The 17,093-nt window shown below is 40.2% G+C and overlaps 2 protein-coding genes and 1 pseudogene across 2 annotated transcripts; all 3 read right to left on the minus strand.

Annotated features, from left to right (window-relative positions):
• Positions 1–614: 614 nt before the first annotated feature.
• Positions 615–2,062, minus strand: LOC115055104 (glycine N-acyltransferase-like). The gene is made up of 5 exons (XM_029520568.1): positions 1,960–2,062; positions 1,713–1,823; positions 1,524–1,632; positions 1,132–1,258; positions 615–1,014 (listed from the first exon to the last, which is right to left on the minus strand). The coding sequence occupies exons 1-5, from the start codon at positions 2,029–2,031 to the stop codon at positions 615–617; spliced, it is 819 nt and encodes a 272-aa protein (XP_029376428.1). The 5' UTR covers positions 2,032–2,062.
• Positions 2,063–5,800: 3,738 nt separating this feature from the next.
• On the minus strand, positions 5,801–16,832 carry LOC115055097 (glycine N-acyltransferase-like). The gene is made up of 6 exons (XM_029520560.1): positions 16,667–16,832; positions 8,165–8,266; positions 7,918–8,028; positions 7,729–7,837; positions 7,328–7,454; positions 5,801–7,210 (listed from the first exon to the last, which is right to left on the minus strand). The coding sequence occupies exons 2-6, from the start codon at positions 8,234–8,236 to the stop codon at positions 6,811–6,813; spliced, it is 819 nt and encodes a 272-aa protein (XP_029376420.1). The 5' UTR covers positions 8,237–8,266; positions 16,667–16,832; the 3' UTR covers positions 5,801–6,810.
• Positions 8,525–9,862, minus strand: LOC115055217 (glycine N-acyltransferase-like protein 3; annotated as a pseudogene).
• Positions 16,833–17,093: the final 261 nt, after the last annotated feature.

Raw genomic sequence — 17,093 nt, forward strand, 5'->3', positions numbered from 1 at the left:
ATGTGAGAAAAGTGTAACACAAGGGATGATGGAGAGAGCATGGAGAGATTTTGCTTTATACCGATCTGATACCGACCCAGTCTGGAGAAATTAAGGATCCTGGACCAGAAACAAGAAAAACAGATCACAAGGTCGCTGCTGTCCACCGAGTTTCACTTTCTTTGGAAAAATAAATACATTTCCTTGATTTCACACTCACATTTTCGACACTTGACTTAACGAGGAATGGTCCAGTTTTCTTCCGTATTTTCTGATGTCCGGTTGGTCTCACTTATTGTAAATATTACAAATCAAATGTCACATAAGTTCAACTTCGATCACACTTGTCATTGTTTAAAAAAAAAAACAAAGTGATCTTTAGACAATTTAAATGTATTTTCTTCATTTATATCTATCTAAACACTGACACTGATGCTATTATGTCAGAAATACAGTTAAAACTTGAGAAATCGCAGTAGTTACACAATAAAACGTTGAATTCAGACCAGGCTATCCTGTATGAGGGATTGATATTATTTCCTATGTTACAGCTGAACATTGATTAGCTCTCATTCACAACTTGAGGTCTCATTAGTCAATCAGACTGTATTAAACATTACCCTTCAGTGAAGGATCTAAAGATCATTGAATTCAAACCAAGTTATCCTGTATGAGGGATCTTCAGTAAATCCCAGTTCTTTTGAGACCCTAATGTTGTTCTCATGTCCCTCCTCTATGTAACAGTAGACTGGATAACCCTCAGAGTGGAGTCTCCTGGCCAAAGTGACGGTCACGACTTTGGCGTAACCTTTCTGTCTGTGCTCCGGCAGAGTGTACAACATCCCCATGACACATCTGGAGTAGGTGAGGATCCAGGACACAGGCTTCCTGTCTGCATCCAGCACACAGCAGGACGGGAAGTTTACAATCATGTTACGGATCATGTTTTTAGCTGCACCTCCCTTTGCAAACTTCCATGTTTGAGCCACCAAGTCAACATGAGATTCATCCAGAGAGCCGAGTGAGATCCCTGAACTGATGGAGAAAAGAAGGAAAGAGCAGCATCCTGTTTCAGTAACACAATAATAAAACCTGTAATAACTGTTTTGTCTCACACTAGAATTCAGATACAGCTGCATAAATAGGCTTTACCTGTCTATAGGGGGAAGCCTGGACATGTCCTGTAGTGTCATCACATGACACACCGCTATTTTGTTGCTGGATACGTTCTTTTCTGAGGCCATCCCTGTGAGTACATCTATGTGGCAAAGATCGATTCCTGGGACAGAAGAAAAAAGGATTATTCTGAAAATAGAAACACCGTTGAAATGTGTTTGAAAGTGTAGTTTACATTTTTACTGAGAAACTTTCATTAAACCAGAATGAATGATTCCAGTTAATTATTTCCACCTTCCACTGGAACCTTCAATGTGAAAATGTGGATGCTCTCATAACCTTTCACAGTGTAGCAGTGAGTTAATGAACTGACTTATGTTATTATTTTTTGTCCGAGAAACTGAAGAAAACAAACGTTTTTTAATTACCTAAACGCATAAACTTGGTCCAGTCAATAACAGAGGAGTTCTCCACGATTTCCTTCAGAGCAGCTGGATCAGTTGTGAAAATCACAGTGTCTCTGAAGAGATCATCCTCCTGTAAGAAAGAAAAGACTTTAAGATCCTGTATGAAGACATATAATACACATAATCTTTGACAGTTATCTGTCCAGTTACCTGTAAACACTGTGGTTTGCAGATAAACACTCTGAACTCTGGCCATCTGTCCACTATAAACTTCACAGGATCTGCTCTGACTCTCTTATTGAGGACCAAGGTGCCGTAAACCTGAAGAAATGAACCAAACAGCTTCATCATGATCCATCTGACAGTTTGATGAGTTATTTCTGAAGTACAGCACATTCAGCAGTGAGGACAAAGAGATCACACATGTTGAATACAGAATAACACAGTAAATACTTACAGTTAGTGATCTCGGTAAATATCTCCTCAGCTCCTCTTCAGCCTTTTCCAGCTGATCTCCGGTCAGTTCCATGGCTGTGACTGTGGATGATACCGATCCGGTCTGGAGACATTAAGGATCCCGGACCGGAGACAAGAAACTGGATGACAAATCCACTGCAGTCTACGGAGTCTCAACTTTAAAACGGCGCTAAAATTAATTTCACTTCAACCATACGAGTTGAGGAGGAATTGTAAAAATTCTTGTCAAATGAAACACATAATGTTCACTCAATTTAAATAGAGATGGATTTTCTTAATTTCATTCTGTCTGTCTGTTAATATCAGAGCAGGAAACCAGGTCTCAGTGTCAACGGGCACTTTAGTTGCACAGGTTGGTATATGGTGTAGATAAGACCTGTTAGGAGGTCAAAGGTTTCTGCATAAATATGTTTCCCAACAGGATATAAAATTCACTTTCATTTTGTTTTCTTAGAACAAAAAGATAATAAAAAATCTTCACCAGTGAAAACTGTATCAGAAGTTGTTCCAACAGCCATCAAAGAAATGTCATCACTCAGCTGGAGCTGGATCTTAACCAGACGGTCGGGTCCTCTGGTGGTCTTGGGCCCTGAGCCACGACCCAGTGGTCCTAACAGTTAACTGCCTTTGCCTCTGGCCATTCTGGCCAAAATGAGTGCATAAAACACCAGTGGCAGAAGAATCCATAAGAAATTCTGATCATGTTTGTGGCTGATTGGTTTTTTAGTGTTTTTGTGACCCTGCTTCTTCTTATATGTTCCAAACCACACTCATCAGCATGAACTATTTAATAATCAGCTTTGGCATTGTAAAACACAAGTTTTAATTTCATTTCTTTTTGAAAAGTCAAATTTATTCTTATTTTTCTGTCAGATATTTTGAAAATCCCAGGAGCTGAAATGACCTTCAGAAATGACACTTGGCACAATAACTACAGATCATGTGGACAGTTTCCCATAAATAACAGTACAACTTGCCACATGGCCACTTGGTAAGATAAGATAAGATAAGATAGACTTTATTAATCCCTTGGGAGGTCTCCGTCAGGGAAATTGTTGTTCCAGCAGGTACAGCACCGACAAGAACAGTAAAAGAAAGCACACAGTTTGAAATATATAAACAACAAATGTACAACCATAAATATTCAGTTTTTTTAGTGTCCCATCTTCTCCAATCCCTCTTTCTTCCTGCCACTCCTCCCCCTCCCACCTAGTGCAGAGTTATACAGTTTTATTGCTCGGGGGACAAAGGAGTCTTTGAATCTGTTGGTTCTGCACCTGGGGAGAAGCAGTCTGTCACTCAACAGGCTTTTCTGTGCACTGATGACAGGCTGCAGAGGGTGACTGGCGTTGTCCATAATAGCCAGCAGTTTGTTTCTGGATCTCCTCTCTGCAACTGTCACCAGAGAGTCCAGCTTTGTGCCAACCACAGAGCTAGCTCGCCTGATCAGCTTGTCCAACCTGTTTGAGTGCTTTGTGGATGTACTGCCACCCCAACACACCACAGCATAGAAGAGGGCACTGGCAACCACAGACTGGTAAAACATCTGCAGCAGTTTCCTGCAGATGTTAAAAGATCGCAGTCTCCTCAGGAAGTACAGTCTACACTGGCCCCTCTTGTACAGGTGTTCTGAGTTACATGACCAGTCCAGCTTGTTATCCAGCCAAACCCCAAGGTATTTGTAGTTACCTACAACCTCCACCTCATCACCCCTGACCAGCACTGGACGTGGACACGGTCTGGACTTCCCAAAGTCCATGACTAGCTCTTTAGTCTTTGAGGTGTTGAGGTGCAGGTGGTTCCTTTGGCTCCAGACAACAAAGTCATTCACCAGACTCCTGTACTCTTCTTCTCTATCATCCCTAATACACCCCATGATAACTGTGTCATCTGCAAACTTCTGGATGTGACACAGCTCCGAGCTGTAACAGAAGTCTGAGGTGTATAGGGTGAAGAGAAGGGGGGCCAGCACTGTCCCCTGCGGTGCTCCTGTACTGCTGACCACAGTGTCAGACGTGGTGTCCGTCAGCCTGACATACTGCGGTCTGTCGGTGAGGTAGTTGGAGATCCAGGACACCAAGCAGGGGTCCACTTGCAGACTGGTGGTGCTCAGTCTGCTCTACACAAGACTAAACTCACTGAAGTCCATCTGGATTTTATCTATTTATTCATTTATTGAAAAGGTGGATATTATTAAATACTGTAAAATTTCATAAAACTGTGCAAATTTGAACTTAAATACATTTGTTAGACAGACTTACAGGATTAAGATACACATTCCTCATATACACGTGTTATGTACTTCGGAAAACCTACCACGGTTTTTGCACTTTGTAAGTAAAAATTGGAGGAATTGTAAGTAAATTCTACAAGGGAGAAGTACACTTGTACTACTTGTGGATATCAGTTTCTTTTCTAGCAAACCTCAGCTAATCGACTGATGATTATTAATATGGTCATTGAATTTTACTCTCTCTGTCTTAAGTTTTACTTGGACTGACTGCATCAAACTGAAACATCTCAGCTAAAACCAATGGCTTTTCAAGACCATTTGTAAATTCTTTTTCTAACTTATTGATGGACTATATTTAAGTAACTATTTGCATTATTTTTCTGCAGTTTAATTGCTTACATTTGTTCTTAATGTTTTTGTTTATGAAAACAATGACTTTGAAAAAATGAGGCAACCTTTTAATTTAACACCTTTATTTTTCTGAAGTGACAAAACATCTGTTCACAGCTATATGCACATCACTAGAATAGATACAGATTGTCCTTTCTACTTTTCTATACATTACATTTTATGCAGCGCCACACAATTCAAAATATATTTTGCTTCATTTAAATTTGGAATAGTATGTATGTTCTGCGATGAAGTGTTCAGTCTCTTGAGGAGTCTGGGGAGTCTGGTCTAGTCTCTGGGAGGGTCCCGTCTGGTCTGGACTCCCACCGGGAATCGAACCCGCAACCAAGTCATGTGCTGCTCAAGTGACCACACGTTTACATCAAGTCACCAATCAACCTAGAAACGTTCTGCTGCCCACAGCCAGACTCAAACCCGCAGTCTTCTTATTATGGGGTGACTGCGTTAACACCTACAATCTCATTCTCCAGCAAAACGACATATGAGTGACAGGACAGGGGCACTTCAAGGGGCCAATTAGATTTCAGATGGGGCCTGTGGCCCCGCCCCCTAGAGCCGCCATTTAGTCCACGTGATCTCAGAATGAGGAAAAGGTGCGTTTGTCCACCAAAAAGTGTTGTAGAAGTAAGAAAATCATCAACCACACAGGTAGAACCCGAGAAAATCCAGAAAACAACAACAACGTCAAAAAAATAGAAACAGAAAAAAGCAGAATTTAGTAGGTGATAAAACTCCCTTTCCTGATTATTAGTTTTTTTAGTCAATTACTGTGAACAGGATCCCGTTCTACGTACTCCGGTACGGTAGGTGGCGGGAATGTGATCTGCCAATAAATGCGTCGAAGAAGAAGAAGAAGAAGAAGAAGAAGAAGAAGAAGAAGAAGAAGAAGAAGAAGAGAAGCTAGCTAAAGCACGGTTAGCTTAGCTAAAGTTAGCAGCAAAACGGGACCTGTGAAGTGACAGTAATTGGTTTAACACGACTTTATATCACTAATCATTCAGATAAAACTGATGAACTTACCGTTTCTTCCGAGAAAAAGGTAAAATTCTTATTTTATCCTCTTTTTTTTCCAACAAAACGTCAAGAATAATATTAGACACATTTAGAGTAGAATGTTCTTTCCCATAGGCCGGGTGTCTTTTTAGGATTAAAAGTTCACAGGTCAAAGGTCACAATAAGATGCAAGCGTTGAAATAAAAAAAATAACATGTTTATTTAACTGCTCAATACAGAAACATAAGAGCGACAAATCTTTGGCTTTACCTCTATGTATTTGAAAGAAAAAAAGGTTACTGTTTAATTGTACACACTTTTTAAACATTGTGCAAAATAAAGACATTTTTAAATAACATCTATATTACTGATCCCAAGTCAGTAACATTTCACACAAACTGAAACACACAATTTTCCTCCACTGAAGCGTTTTGGAAAATCACATTAAATGAAGTTCTAAAAAAAAAAAGAAAGATGGATAAATACACATACTGTATCATTTATCAATGCTGTGAAGCCAGGTGTGGTCACCGTGCTGAGAGGCACCATATCTTTAGAAATGAACTCAGTTATTGCCTGAGTGACATCCCCATTTAGGACTCCCTTTTTAAAGCTGAAATATTTCCAATCTGCTGATGTGCTGTTAAGTCAGTTTCTGATGGGTCCATTGCACAGCAGGCCAAGGTGCAGCATAAAAAGTTGTCGAGTGGTCCTTTTTTTTTTTATGTGGCCATATTGCAATCACACTCGTTGCGATTAGAAAATCACATTTTGTCATATTGCAATATTATCGCAAATGCAATTAATCGTTCAGCCCGACTTTTTATGACGAAAGAAATAAAGTAAATCATTTAAAATTTTAATTTGATTTCTGATTTTACCTTCATAAACACCACAGTTGATTAGTTGGTTGGTTATTAGCCAGAACTCATCCACCTCTAAATCAGTCATCAGAACACTTCTCAGATTTGTTCTGGTCGAGGCTCACCGAAGCATTTTCAGTCCGACCTCTTGGGGGTGAATGTGAACCTGAAAATCTGACTGACAAATTTTCTCCACAGTCTTAAGTGCTGTATTGATGAGTGATTGATATTATTTCCTATGTTACAGCTGAACATTAATTAGCTCTCATTCACAACTTGAGGCCTCATTAGCCAATCAGACTGTATTAAACATTACCCTTCAGTGAAGGATCTAAAGATCATTGAATTCAAACCAAGTTATCCTGTATGAGGGATCTTCAGTAAATCCCAGTTCTTTTGAGACCCTAATTTTGTTCTCATGTCCCTCCTCTATGTAACAGTAGACTGGATAACCCTCAGCATGGAGTCTCCTGGCCAAAGTGATGGTCACGACTTTGGCGTAACCTTTCTGTCTGTGCTCCGGCAGAGTGTACAACATCCCCATGACACATTTGGAAAAGGTGAGGATCCAGGACACAGGTTTCCTGTCTGCATCCAGCACACAGCAGGACGGGAAGTTTACAACCATGTTACGGATCATGTTTTTAGCTGCACCTCCCTTTGCAAACTTCCATGTTTGAGCCACCAAGTCAACATGAGATTCATCCAGAGAGCCGAGTGAGATCCCTGAACTGATGGAGAAAAGAAGGAAAGAGCAGCATCCTGTTTCAATAACACAATAATAAAACCTGTAATAACTGTTTTGTCTCACACTAGAATTCAGATACAGCTGCATAAATAGGCTTTACCTGTCTATAGGGGGAAGCCTGGACACGTCCTGTAGTATCATCACATGACACACCGCTATTTTGTTGCTGGATACGTTCTTTTCTGAGGCCATCCCTGTGAGTACATCTATGTGGCAAAGATCGATTCCTGGGACAGAAGAAAAAAGGATTATTCTGAAAATAGAAACACCGTTGAAACGTGTTTGAAAGTGTAGTTTACATTTTTACTGAGAAACTTTCATTAAACCAGAATGAATGATTCCAGTTAATTATTTCCACCTTCCACTGGAACCTTCAATGTGAAAATGTGGATGCTCTCATAACCTTTCACAGTGTAGCAGTAAGTTAATGAACTGACTTATGTTATTATTTTTTGTCCGAGAAATTGAAGAAACTGAAGAAAACAAACGTTTTTTAATTACCTAAACGCATAAACTTGGTCCAGTCAATGACAGAGGAGTTCTCCACGATTTCCTTCAGAGCAGCTGGATCAGTTGTGAAAATCACAGTGTCTCTGAAGAGATCATCCTCCTGTAAGAAAGAAAAGACTTTAAGATCCTGTATGAAGACATATAATACACATAATCTTTGACAGTTATCTGTCCAGTTACCTGTAAACACTGTGGTTTGCAGATAAACACTCTGAACTCTGGCCATTTGTCCACTATAAACTTCACAGGATCTGCTCTGACTCTCTTATTGAGGACCAAGGTGCCGTAAACCTGAAGAAATGAACCAAACAGCTTCATCATGATCCATCTGACAGTTTGATGAGTTATTTCTGAAGTACAGCACATTCAGCAGTGAGGACAAAGAGATCACACATGTTGAATACAGAATAACACAGTAAATACTTACAGTTAGTGATCTCGGTAAATATCTCCTCAGCTCCTCTTCAGCCTTTTCCAGCTGATCTCCGGTCAGTTCCATGGCTGTGACTGTGGATGATACCGACCTGGTCTGGAGACATGAAGGATCCCGGACCGGAGACAATAAGCCAGATCACTGCAGTCAGTTTAGTTTCCCTTTTAAAACACAACAAACTAAACAACAAACACACCCTGTTGTGTCTGTCAAAGCTTCATGTGAACTGAAGAGGAATGAAAACTATTTCTTCTCTGACGTCAGACTGGTTCCACCTGTTTGAAATGCAGTGTCAGATAGCTTCAAAAGTTTCTTTTTTTGGGGCGGTTCCAACTTCACAAATATAATTTGTGATGAAAATATTAAATATTTATTTGCATAACTTGATCAAATACCTCTGAACATTCTTGCCATGATTAAAGGATGAGTGGTATACACTGTAACAAAAACTGAAAAACTGATTACACAATGACAACAATGATGAATGAATAAACGTCAGGCAAAATGGCTCAGAACTAACTTGAGTCTGAAAGGTGTCTGACAGACGGAAATGTAAATCACTCCTCGCAGACACATAAGAACAACTTCATCATTGATTTCGTTGGATGGTGTCACCGTACTTGTGTCTATGCTCAGCCTATTTTCTCTAAAAACAACCTGAGTCAGCTGATTCCCACTTTTCCCATGAACGCATCAATATGTCCCTGAGCACCAGCATTTAAATTCCATTTAAATCAATTTAATCCATCACTTCTAAGAAAAAAAAAACAAAAAAAAAGAAATGAAAAACCAAATGTGAGGAAAAAGATAATACTTTGTTTTACTCAATAAAAACAAAGGACAAAATCCTGAGATATGATACAGAAAAGCAAAATAGAGACATTTTGTTCAATATGGAGGACCAAAACGAACAGAATGAAATATCTAAAGAAAACTTTAAATAATTGCATATATGTGTATTATTTAAAGATGTAGTCATATATTTCATTCTGTCTGTTTTGGTCCTCCATACCCCAAAGTATTTTGAGCCTGAATGTGAATGTGCATTCAAAATCTGATGGACAAGTTTCATTAAAACATCTAAAGATCTAAAGATCATTGAATTCAAACCAGGTCAACCTGTATGAGGGAACTTCAGTAAATCCCACTTCTTTTAACAACCTGATGTTGATCTCATGCTCCTGCTCTACAGAGCAGTAGACTGGATAATCCTCAGCATGGAGTCTCCTGGCCAAAGTGACGGTCACCACTTTGGCGTAACCTTTCTGTCTGTGCTCCGGCAGAGTGTACAACATCCCCATTTCACATTTGGAATAGGTGAGGATCCAGGACACAGGCTTCCTGTCTGCATCCAGCACACAGCAGGACGGGAAGTTTACAACCATGTTACGGATCATGTTTTTAGCTGCACCTCCCTTTCCAAACTTCCATGTTTGAGCCACCAAGTCAACATGAGATTCATCCAGAGAGCCGAGTGAGATCCCTGAACTGATGGAGAAAAGAAGGAAAGAGCAGCATCCTGTTTCAGTAACACAATAATAAAACCTGTAATAACTGTTTTGTCTCACACTAGAATTCAGATACAGCTGCATAAATAGGCTTTACCTGTCTATAGGGGGAAGCCTGGACATGTCCTGGAGTGTCATGACACACTGATATTTTGTTGCTGGATACGTTCTTTTCTGAGGCCATCCCTGTGAGTACATCTATGTGGCAACAATCGATTCCTGGGACAGAAGCAAAAATTATTATTTTGAAAATGTAATTTGTATCACCAAGAAATCCGTTTCATTTCACCAGAGTGAAATATTCCAATTTAACTAATTATCTCCATCTTGCATTTAAATCTTCTGTATGAAAATGTGTATATATTTGTGACACAAAAACAATAACACAAATGTTGTCATATCACAGATTTTTCTATTGTTCAGTGTTGAATAATCACTCATAAGACAACAATGTGCCAAAATAAGAGTTAAATGAACAGACTAATATTATTATTGTGAGAGAAAATTAAACGAATGAATGATGCTTGCTATTACCAATAAGCATGTACTTGGTCCAGTCAATGACAGAGGAGTTTTCTATAGTTTCCTTCAGAGCAGCTGGATCAGTTGTAAAAATCACCGTCTCTCTGAAGAGATCATCCTCCTGTAAGAACAGTAAAATTTTTAGATCCCGTATGAAGACATATAAGAAGCCAGATCACTGCGGTCAGTTTAGATTCCCTTTTAAAACACAACAAACTAAACAACAAACACACCCTGTTGTGTCTGTCAAAGCTTCATGTGAACTGAAAAGGAATGAAAACTATTTCTTCTCTGATGTCAGACTGGTTTCACCTGTTTCAAATGCAGTGTCAGATAGCTTCAAAAGTTATTTTTTTTGGGGTGGTTCCAACTTCACAAATATAATTAGTGATGAAGATATTAAATATTTGTTTGCATAACTTGATCAAATACCTCTGAACATTCTTGCCATGATTAAAGGATGAGCAGTATACACTGTAAGAAAAACTGAAAAACGGGTTATGCAATGACGATGATGACAATGAATAAACGTCAGGCAAAATGGCTCGGAACTAACTTGAGTCTGAGAGGTGTCTGACAGACAGAAATGTAAATCACTCCTCGCGGACATATAAGAACAACTTCATCATTGATTTCGTTGGATGGTGTCACCGTACTTGTGTCTATGCTCAGCCTATTTTCTCTAAAAACTACCTGAGTCAGCTGATTCCCACTTTTCCCATGAACACATCAATATGTCCCTGAGCACCAGCATTTAAATTCCATTTAAATCAATTTAATCCATCTGTCAGGTTTAAACCACCTAGAACATTATTAAACACACAGGGAAGAAAGACAAAAGGAAAATAGCGCTCATTTTACTTGCAAGGAGAACAGACAGAGATATGTTCAGTTACATTCTCTACCTGCTCTGACGTATCTCTTCTGTTCTTCCCTTTTTATTTCCTTAGGGTGGTCCCTAGTTCCGCCTCCTCCCTGTCTTCATGTTCCTCTTCGAAGGTCGTTGCTTATCTCCGGAGGTATGATCTCAGCTCCTGTTAGAAAAACACAAGTTTCTGCATTCTTGCAGGGTTAGTAAAAGTAGAGCAATACTGTGATAATCATTTTATGTACATTTATTCTAACATTTCCCTCCTGTTTATCACATTCTTGCTCAAATTCTCATATCACTCTGCTCAGTCACTTCATGAAGATTTTCAACTGCAAGGTCATTTTTATGAGCACAAGTAAATTTACACTTGGAGGTAATGTCTTTAACATTCATAATCCTTTTGATCAGAGAACAAATCCAGTAAATTTTTAATAGAATCTTCTTCCCCACTACTCTCCTCATCAGTTTGAGAATTACTATCCAGCAAAGGGTACATTTGAGCCACTTTATCTTCCATGGGTGAAATTGCTGTAGTAATTAGACGGTTAAGAAGAGAACGCAGGCAGGGCACACAACAACATCCACACAAGGTTAAGATTGCAGCAAACACTGCTATAGAGACCAAAACAGAGGACACTAGAGCTTTATATTTTCCAAAGATATCCATCCAGGAATCCCACATTGAGGTGTCAACCCCAAAGTGTTCTTTCATCTTGCCATTGAGAGCTCGAAGTCCCTCTATGGCCTTAGTAAGGCTGCCATCAGCAGCTGTGTTGTTGGGGATGAACGTGCAACACTGCTCTCTGAACATAGCACACACACCTCTCTCAGCCAACAACATGTCCAGGGCTATCCTGTTCTGGAAAGCCATGAGAGAAGTTGCAGACAACTGTCCATGTTCCGCCTCGAAGCCGCTTTGTGTCCAATTACCTAACTTTTGAACGTTGTAGTGGATGTAGTTGATCCTGTCTACATTTTTATTGATTGTACACCACCAACATAAAGTTGACTCAAATCCTGCTGCTACTTGATCTACTAATTTGTATTCATCTGGAACACCCCAGTTTAAATGAATTCCGGGGTATGAATACAGTGCTAACAAACTTACTTGCATTATAACAGACATAGAGTTCAGTTGTGATTCTTTCCCCATGATGGGGACGGTTACACGGACTGTATGGCAGATTAGGCCATCGTCGTTGAACTGATCTTGAACTACGTCTGATTCCTTCTTTCGTCTGATTTAGCGTTTGTACTGTATCTGTTCCATCCCCTTGGGGTGGCTTCCACAGGTACCATACTAACAGAAAGATTATTATAAAGAATATGGTCGCCAACCATCCTCCGATGGCCCGTGATAACCACTTAGGAGTCATTTTAGTCGAAAATCGGTCTCCTCTACTCGGTTTGGTGTCTTGTAAAAACTTCACTGACTTTCAGGTCTATCCAGCCTCTAAACGTCTGGATCTACCCTATTATCAGTCTTTGGCTCACCTCCCCTTTCAGAGCTTTCAACTGAAATGACCTTTTTACAGTGCGTTAAATGAATCCATGTTGATCTTTCTGTTTCTTCAATACATTTCTTTAATCTATTTTTTATAGTTCCATTCATTCTTTCTACCAGGCCTGCACTTTTTGCTTTTTAAGCACAATGATTCTTTAAATCGATGTGGAACATTATTCCAATTTTTTTCACTATCTGATTTACAAAATGTGTGCCGTTATCACTACATATTTTCTCAGGAATTCCGTATCCGTGTTACACCATGGCTCAATATTGCCGCCCACTTGTATACATTTTTTTGGTAGGATAGGTTTGCCGTCTGGTCATACATACATGTCGTTTAGTAACTTCGCTCCATTTTTTAACCATATATCTTTTTCAGATTGAGGACTTTGTTGTTGCATGTCTTTTAGTGTAGTGTCCTCTAAGGTTGTACATTCTTCCACAGTTAGCACTTGAACCTGTCCTGCTGCTGCTGCTTTTGCTCTTTTATATGCAAATGCATTTCCTAGAGAAACTTTATCTGTGCCTGTCGTGTGAGCTGTACATTTACATATTGCAACGGCTTTTGGCAGCTGCACTGCCTGCAGCAAGATCTTTTTTGGACAGTTTCTGGCAATATGTCCCTCTCTTCCACAACGCCAACACTCTCTAGGGTTTTGTGTTTCTTGTGTTTTCTCTAAATTCCAAACTAGCATAGCTAGTGACTGCTGTGAATAGGGCAGCTGACAACAAGGGAAAGACCATGTGACAGCTTGGATAGACAGCTGACAGGAGGCAAAGACCCCATAGGTGCTGCCGTGGACTAGCAATCCAAGGTAGCAGTGGCAAGGCGTAACAGCTTTGTCACAACCAGCACAAGCTACAAGTCAGTTAAGGAAAATACCCCAAGGGTCAGCGAGAGCAGGGGTGGAAGATGACTCACAGGCAGACTACATGGTAAAAGATACTGGAATGGATAAGACTACGAGTTGGATATGTGACTCAGTGAAGGATAGGGGCACAGACCTATTCTCTAGGACTAGAAGTGGGCAGAATAGTTTGAAGGGCATAGCGAGTGTGGCTGGAGAGAATAAAGAAGGTAGATTAGAGGGAAAGATGCTCCAGGTTTGTCTTTGTGGTTGGCAGAAAATAACATCAGTCAGAGGCCTTAGAGTGCATCAAGGAAGAATGAGATGTGTGGGAAAGGAAGGGCAGTGTGGCCGCATCGATCAGAACTTTTTAAGAACTCAATTGAGTAAGTCGGATGAAATCCAGCGACAGGTAGAAAACCATAGTTCGAAGGATATCAACAACACAGCCACAGAGGTGGAGGAGGAGGTTATAAGAAGGGATGCAGCTGACATTGAGGTGAACAGGCCAGTTAGAGAGAGAAATATGGAGCAGAAAGCTAGAGTTAGATGGCCGCGGGCAAATAGTAGCAAGGAATAGGAGACAGTCAACAGGGACTTGTCAATAATTCTGAGTAGACTAGGAGGAGACGCAGGTGATAGATTAGAAAAAATGGGAGACATAATTTACTCTTATGGTGTTGAAAGATTTGGGGTGCAAGATAGAAAGAGGGTTGAAAGAGTACAGGTAGCTAAGTCTAGACGGCAAAGAGAAATTGAGAAATTAGTTAAAGAAAGAAGATAATTAAGAAAGCAGTGGAAAAGAGCTACAGAGGAAGAGAGAGAGGGAATTAATGTGTTGCAAGAGGGGTTGAGAAGTAGGTTAGCTGTGCTCAGAAGGGCCGAAAATCTTAGGAAAAAGAGAAAAAAGAAAGAATATGTAAGAACAGCATTTTACAGGGACCCATTCAAGTTTGTTAAAGGATTATTTAACCAGGAAAAGGGAGGGCAGCTTAAAGCGACAAAGATAGAAGTAGAAGAGTACCTGAGAAATAAATATTCAGATTCTGAGCAGAGCAGAGTAGAGTAGTAGGACTTCCACCTGACATGCCACCATTAGGGGAGATAGATCAAGAAATGGTGTTAGACCACCTAGGTGGAAGGAGGTAGAGGAGGTACTCAGGCGTGCGAAGGCTTCTTCGGCCCCAGGGCCAAATGGAGTCCCCTACCGGGTCTATGAAAACGCACCTGAGATTAAGTGATTGAAAGTTTGTAATAGATGAAGAAGCAATTCCAATAATTAGGGAAAAACCAGTAAAGAGCCTAGGTAGGTGGTACAAGGCAGATTTGCATGACGGGGAACAGGTAGTGCAGCTTAGGAAGGATGTTGCTGAGGGACTGGATAGAATAGATAAATCAGGACTTCCAGGAAAGTTGAAGTTGTGGTGTTTGCAGTTTGGATTGTTTCCTAGATTGATGTGGCCACTGTCAGTATATGAGATTCCAATATCGGCTGCAGAGAAAATGGAAAGACTAGTAAGCTTTTACATTAGGAAGTGGCTCGGGGTTCCGAGATGTTTAAACACTGTGGCACTGTATGGGAAAGGCGTACTTCAGCTCCCAGTATCTAGTCTAGTGGAGGAGTTTAAATGTACTAAGGTTAGGACAGAGCTCCTGTTATCTGGGAGTAAAGATGTGTTAGTTAGTAAGGTGGTTCCAAACCCAACCAAGGGGAGAAAATGGAATCCAAGAATGGCAGTGCAGGAAGCAGAAGCAGCTCTTAGGCATACAGAGATTGTGGGTAATGTACAGATAGGCCGGGGAGGCTTGAGGCTTGGCTCAGGCAAACCGGTGTGGAGTAGAGCAGAGCCCAAAGAGAAGAGGAAACTAATTGTAGAGCAGGTTCATAGACAGGAGGAAATATTAAGAGGTGCGAGGGCAGTGGCTCAAGCTAAGCAAGGACAGTGGTTGAACTGGGAAGGTGTAGAGAAGAAAAAGCTTAGTTGGAAAGAGCTGTGGAGTATGGAGGAAAGTAGGATTAGATTTTTGATAGGGGCAACATATGATGTCTTGCCAACTCCCCAGAACCTAAAACTCTGGGTAAATGGAGACCCCTTATGCTCGTTGTGTTCAGGTGCTGTTATTTATTTCCCATTTGAATTCATGAATTAAACATTTAAGTAATTATTTAAAGATGTATGTATATATATATATATATATATATATATATATATATATACACATATATGTTTCATTCTGTCTGTTTTGGTCCTCCATACACCAAAGCATTTTGAGTGTGAACGTGAACCTCAAAATCTGATGGACAAGTTCATTAAAATATATAAATATCTAAAGTTCATTGAATCTTCAGTAAATCCCAGTTCTTTTGAGACCCTGATGTTGTTCTCATGTCCCTCCTCTATGAGGCTGTAGACTGGATAACCCTCAGCATGGAGTCTGTAAACCTGTAAAAACTGTTTTGTCTCACACTAGAATTAAGATACAGCTGCATGAAGAGGCTCTACCTGTCTATAGGATGAAGCCTGCACACGTCCTGTAGTGTCATCACATGACAAACGCCTCCCTTTTTGCAGGGTATATTCTTGCCATCTCTGTGAGTATGTCCATGTAGGGAACATTGATTCCTGAGACAGTAGAAAAAAAATGTGATTTTTAAATTCAAAAACTTTTGACTGGTATTTTACCTAAAGTGTATTTTATATAATTTTACGAATAAACTATTGAATGATTCCAGTGTCAGAAATGATTTCCACCTTGGATTTAAATCTTCAATTCCAAAATAAATGTATATATTTTTATGATGAAATAAAAGGCAAAGTTTAAGTTATGTCTCCATCCATACTTTGATAACGTGAGTGAAACAAATCATGTTCAACATAATATCAGCTGTGTTTTCTATTGTCATGTACTGAATGATCATCTAATTGTCACCAGAGAAATGTACCAAAACGAGAGTAAAATGAGCTCACTTGCAAAGCAGACCAGCAGCCATCATAAGTTTCCAGAATACCACAAAAAACACACACCATCTGTGATTTCGGTAAATATCTCCTCAGCTCCTCTTCAGCCTTTTCCAGCTGATCTCCGGTCAGTTCCATGGCTGTGACTGTGGATGATACCGATCTGGTCTGGAGACATGAAGGATCCCGGACCGGAGACAATAAAAACAGATCACAAGTTCATTGCAGTCAGTTTCGCTTCCCTTTTAAATCATCTGATTTAAAGACGAATGTAAACCACCTCTTCCGTGTTTTCTGAGCTCGGTTTGGTCTTCTGTGTTTTAAGTCCAGTGTCAGATAGGTCCGACTTTTTCAGCTGTGTAACTTTCCTCCATTTACTTACAGATGTGTTTTCTTCAGGATGATCCGTCCCTTTACCGGTGCTCCTTCTCCTGGTGATCACCTTCCTGTTGACTCAGTAAACTGTCCTGTCCCGTCCTGCTGGATCTGTCTTTGCAGCAAAACAACACTTTCCGGTTCCACTCTGCTTCAGCAGGTAAAGTTTTATGAATAACCGATTCTGTTACAGTCGAGCTTTTGGGTCCAAATCCAGACCTTTGTTAAACCTCCTCCTGCACTGATTAACTCTCAGCTCCCCATTCAGTACTTTTCCACTCACTCTGCCTGCCAACCATCATCCCCTCATCAGCTCACTAAAGGTCATCACC

This window comes from Echeneis naucrates, chromosome 15 (genome assembly GCF_900963305.1).
Source record: "Echeneis naucrates chromosome 15, fEcheNa1.1, whole genome shotgun sequence".
NCBI classification, from domain to species: domain Eukaryota; kingdom Metazoa; phylum Chordata; class Actinopteri; order Carangiformes; family Echeneidae; genus Echeneis; species Echeneis naucrates.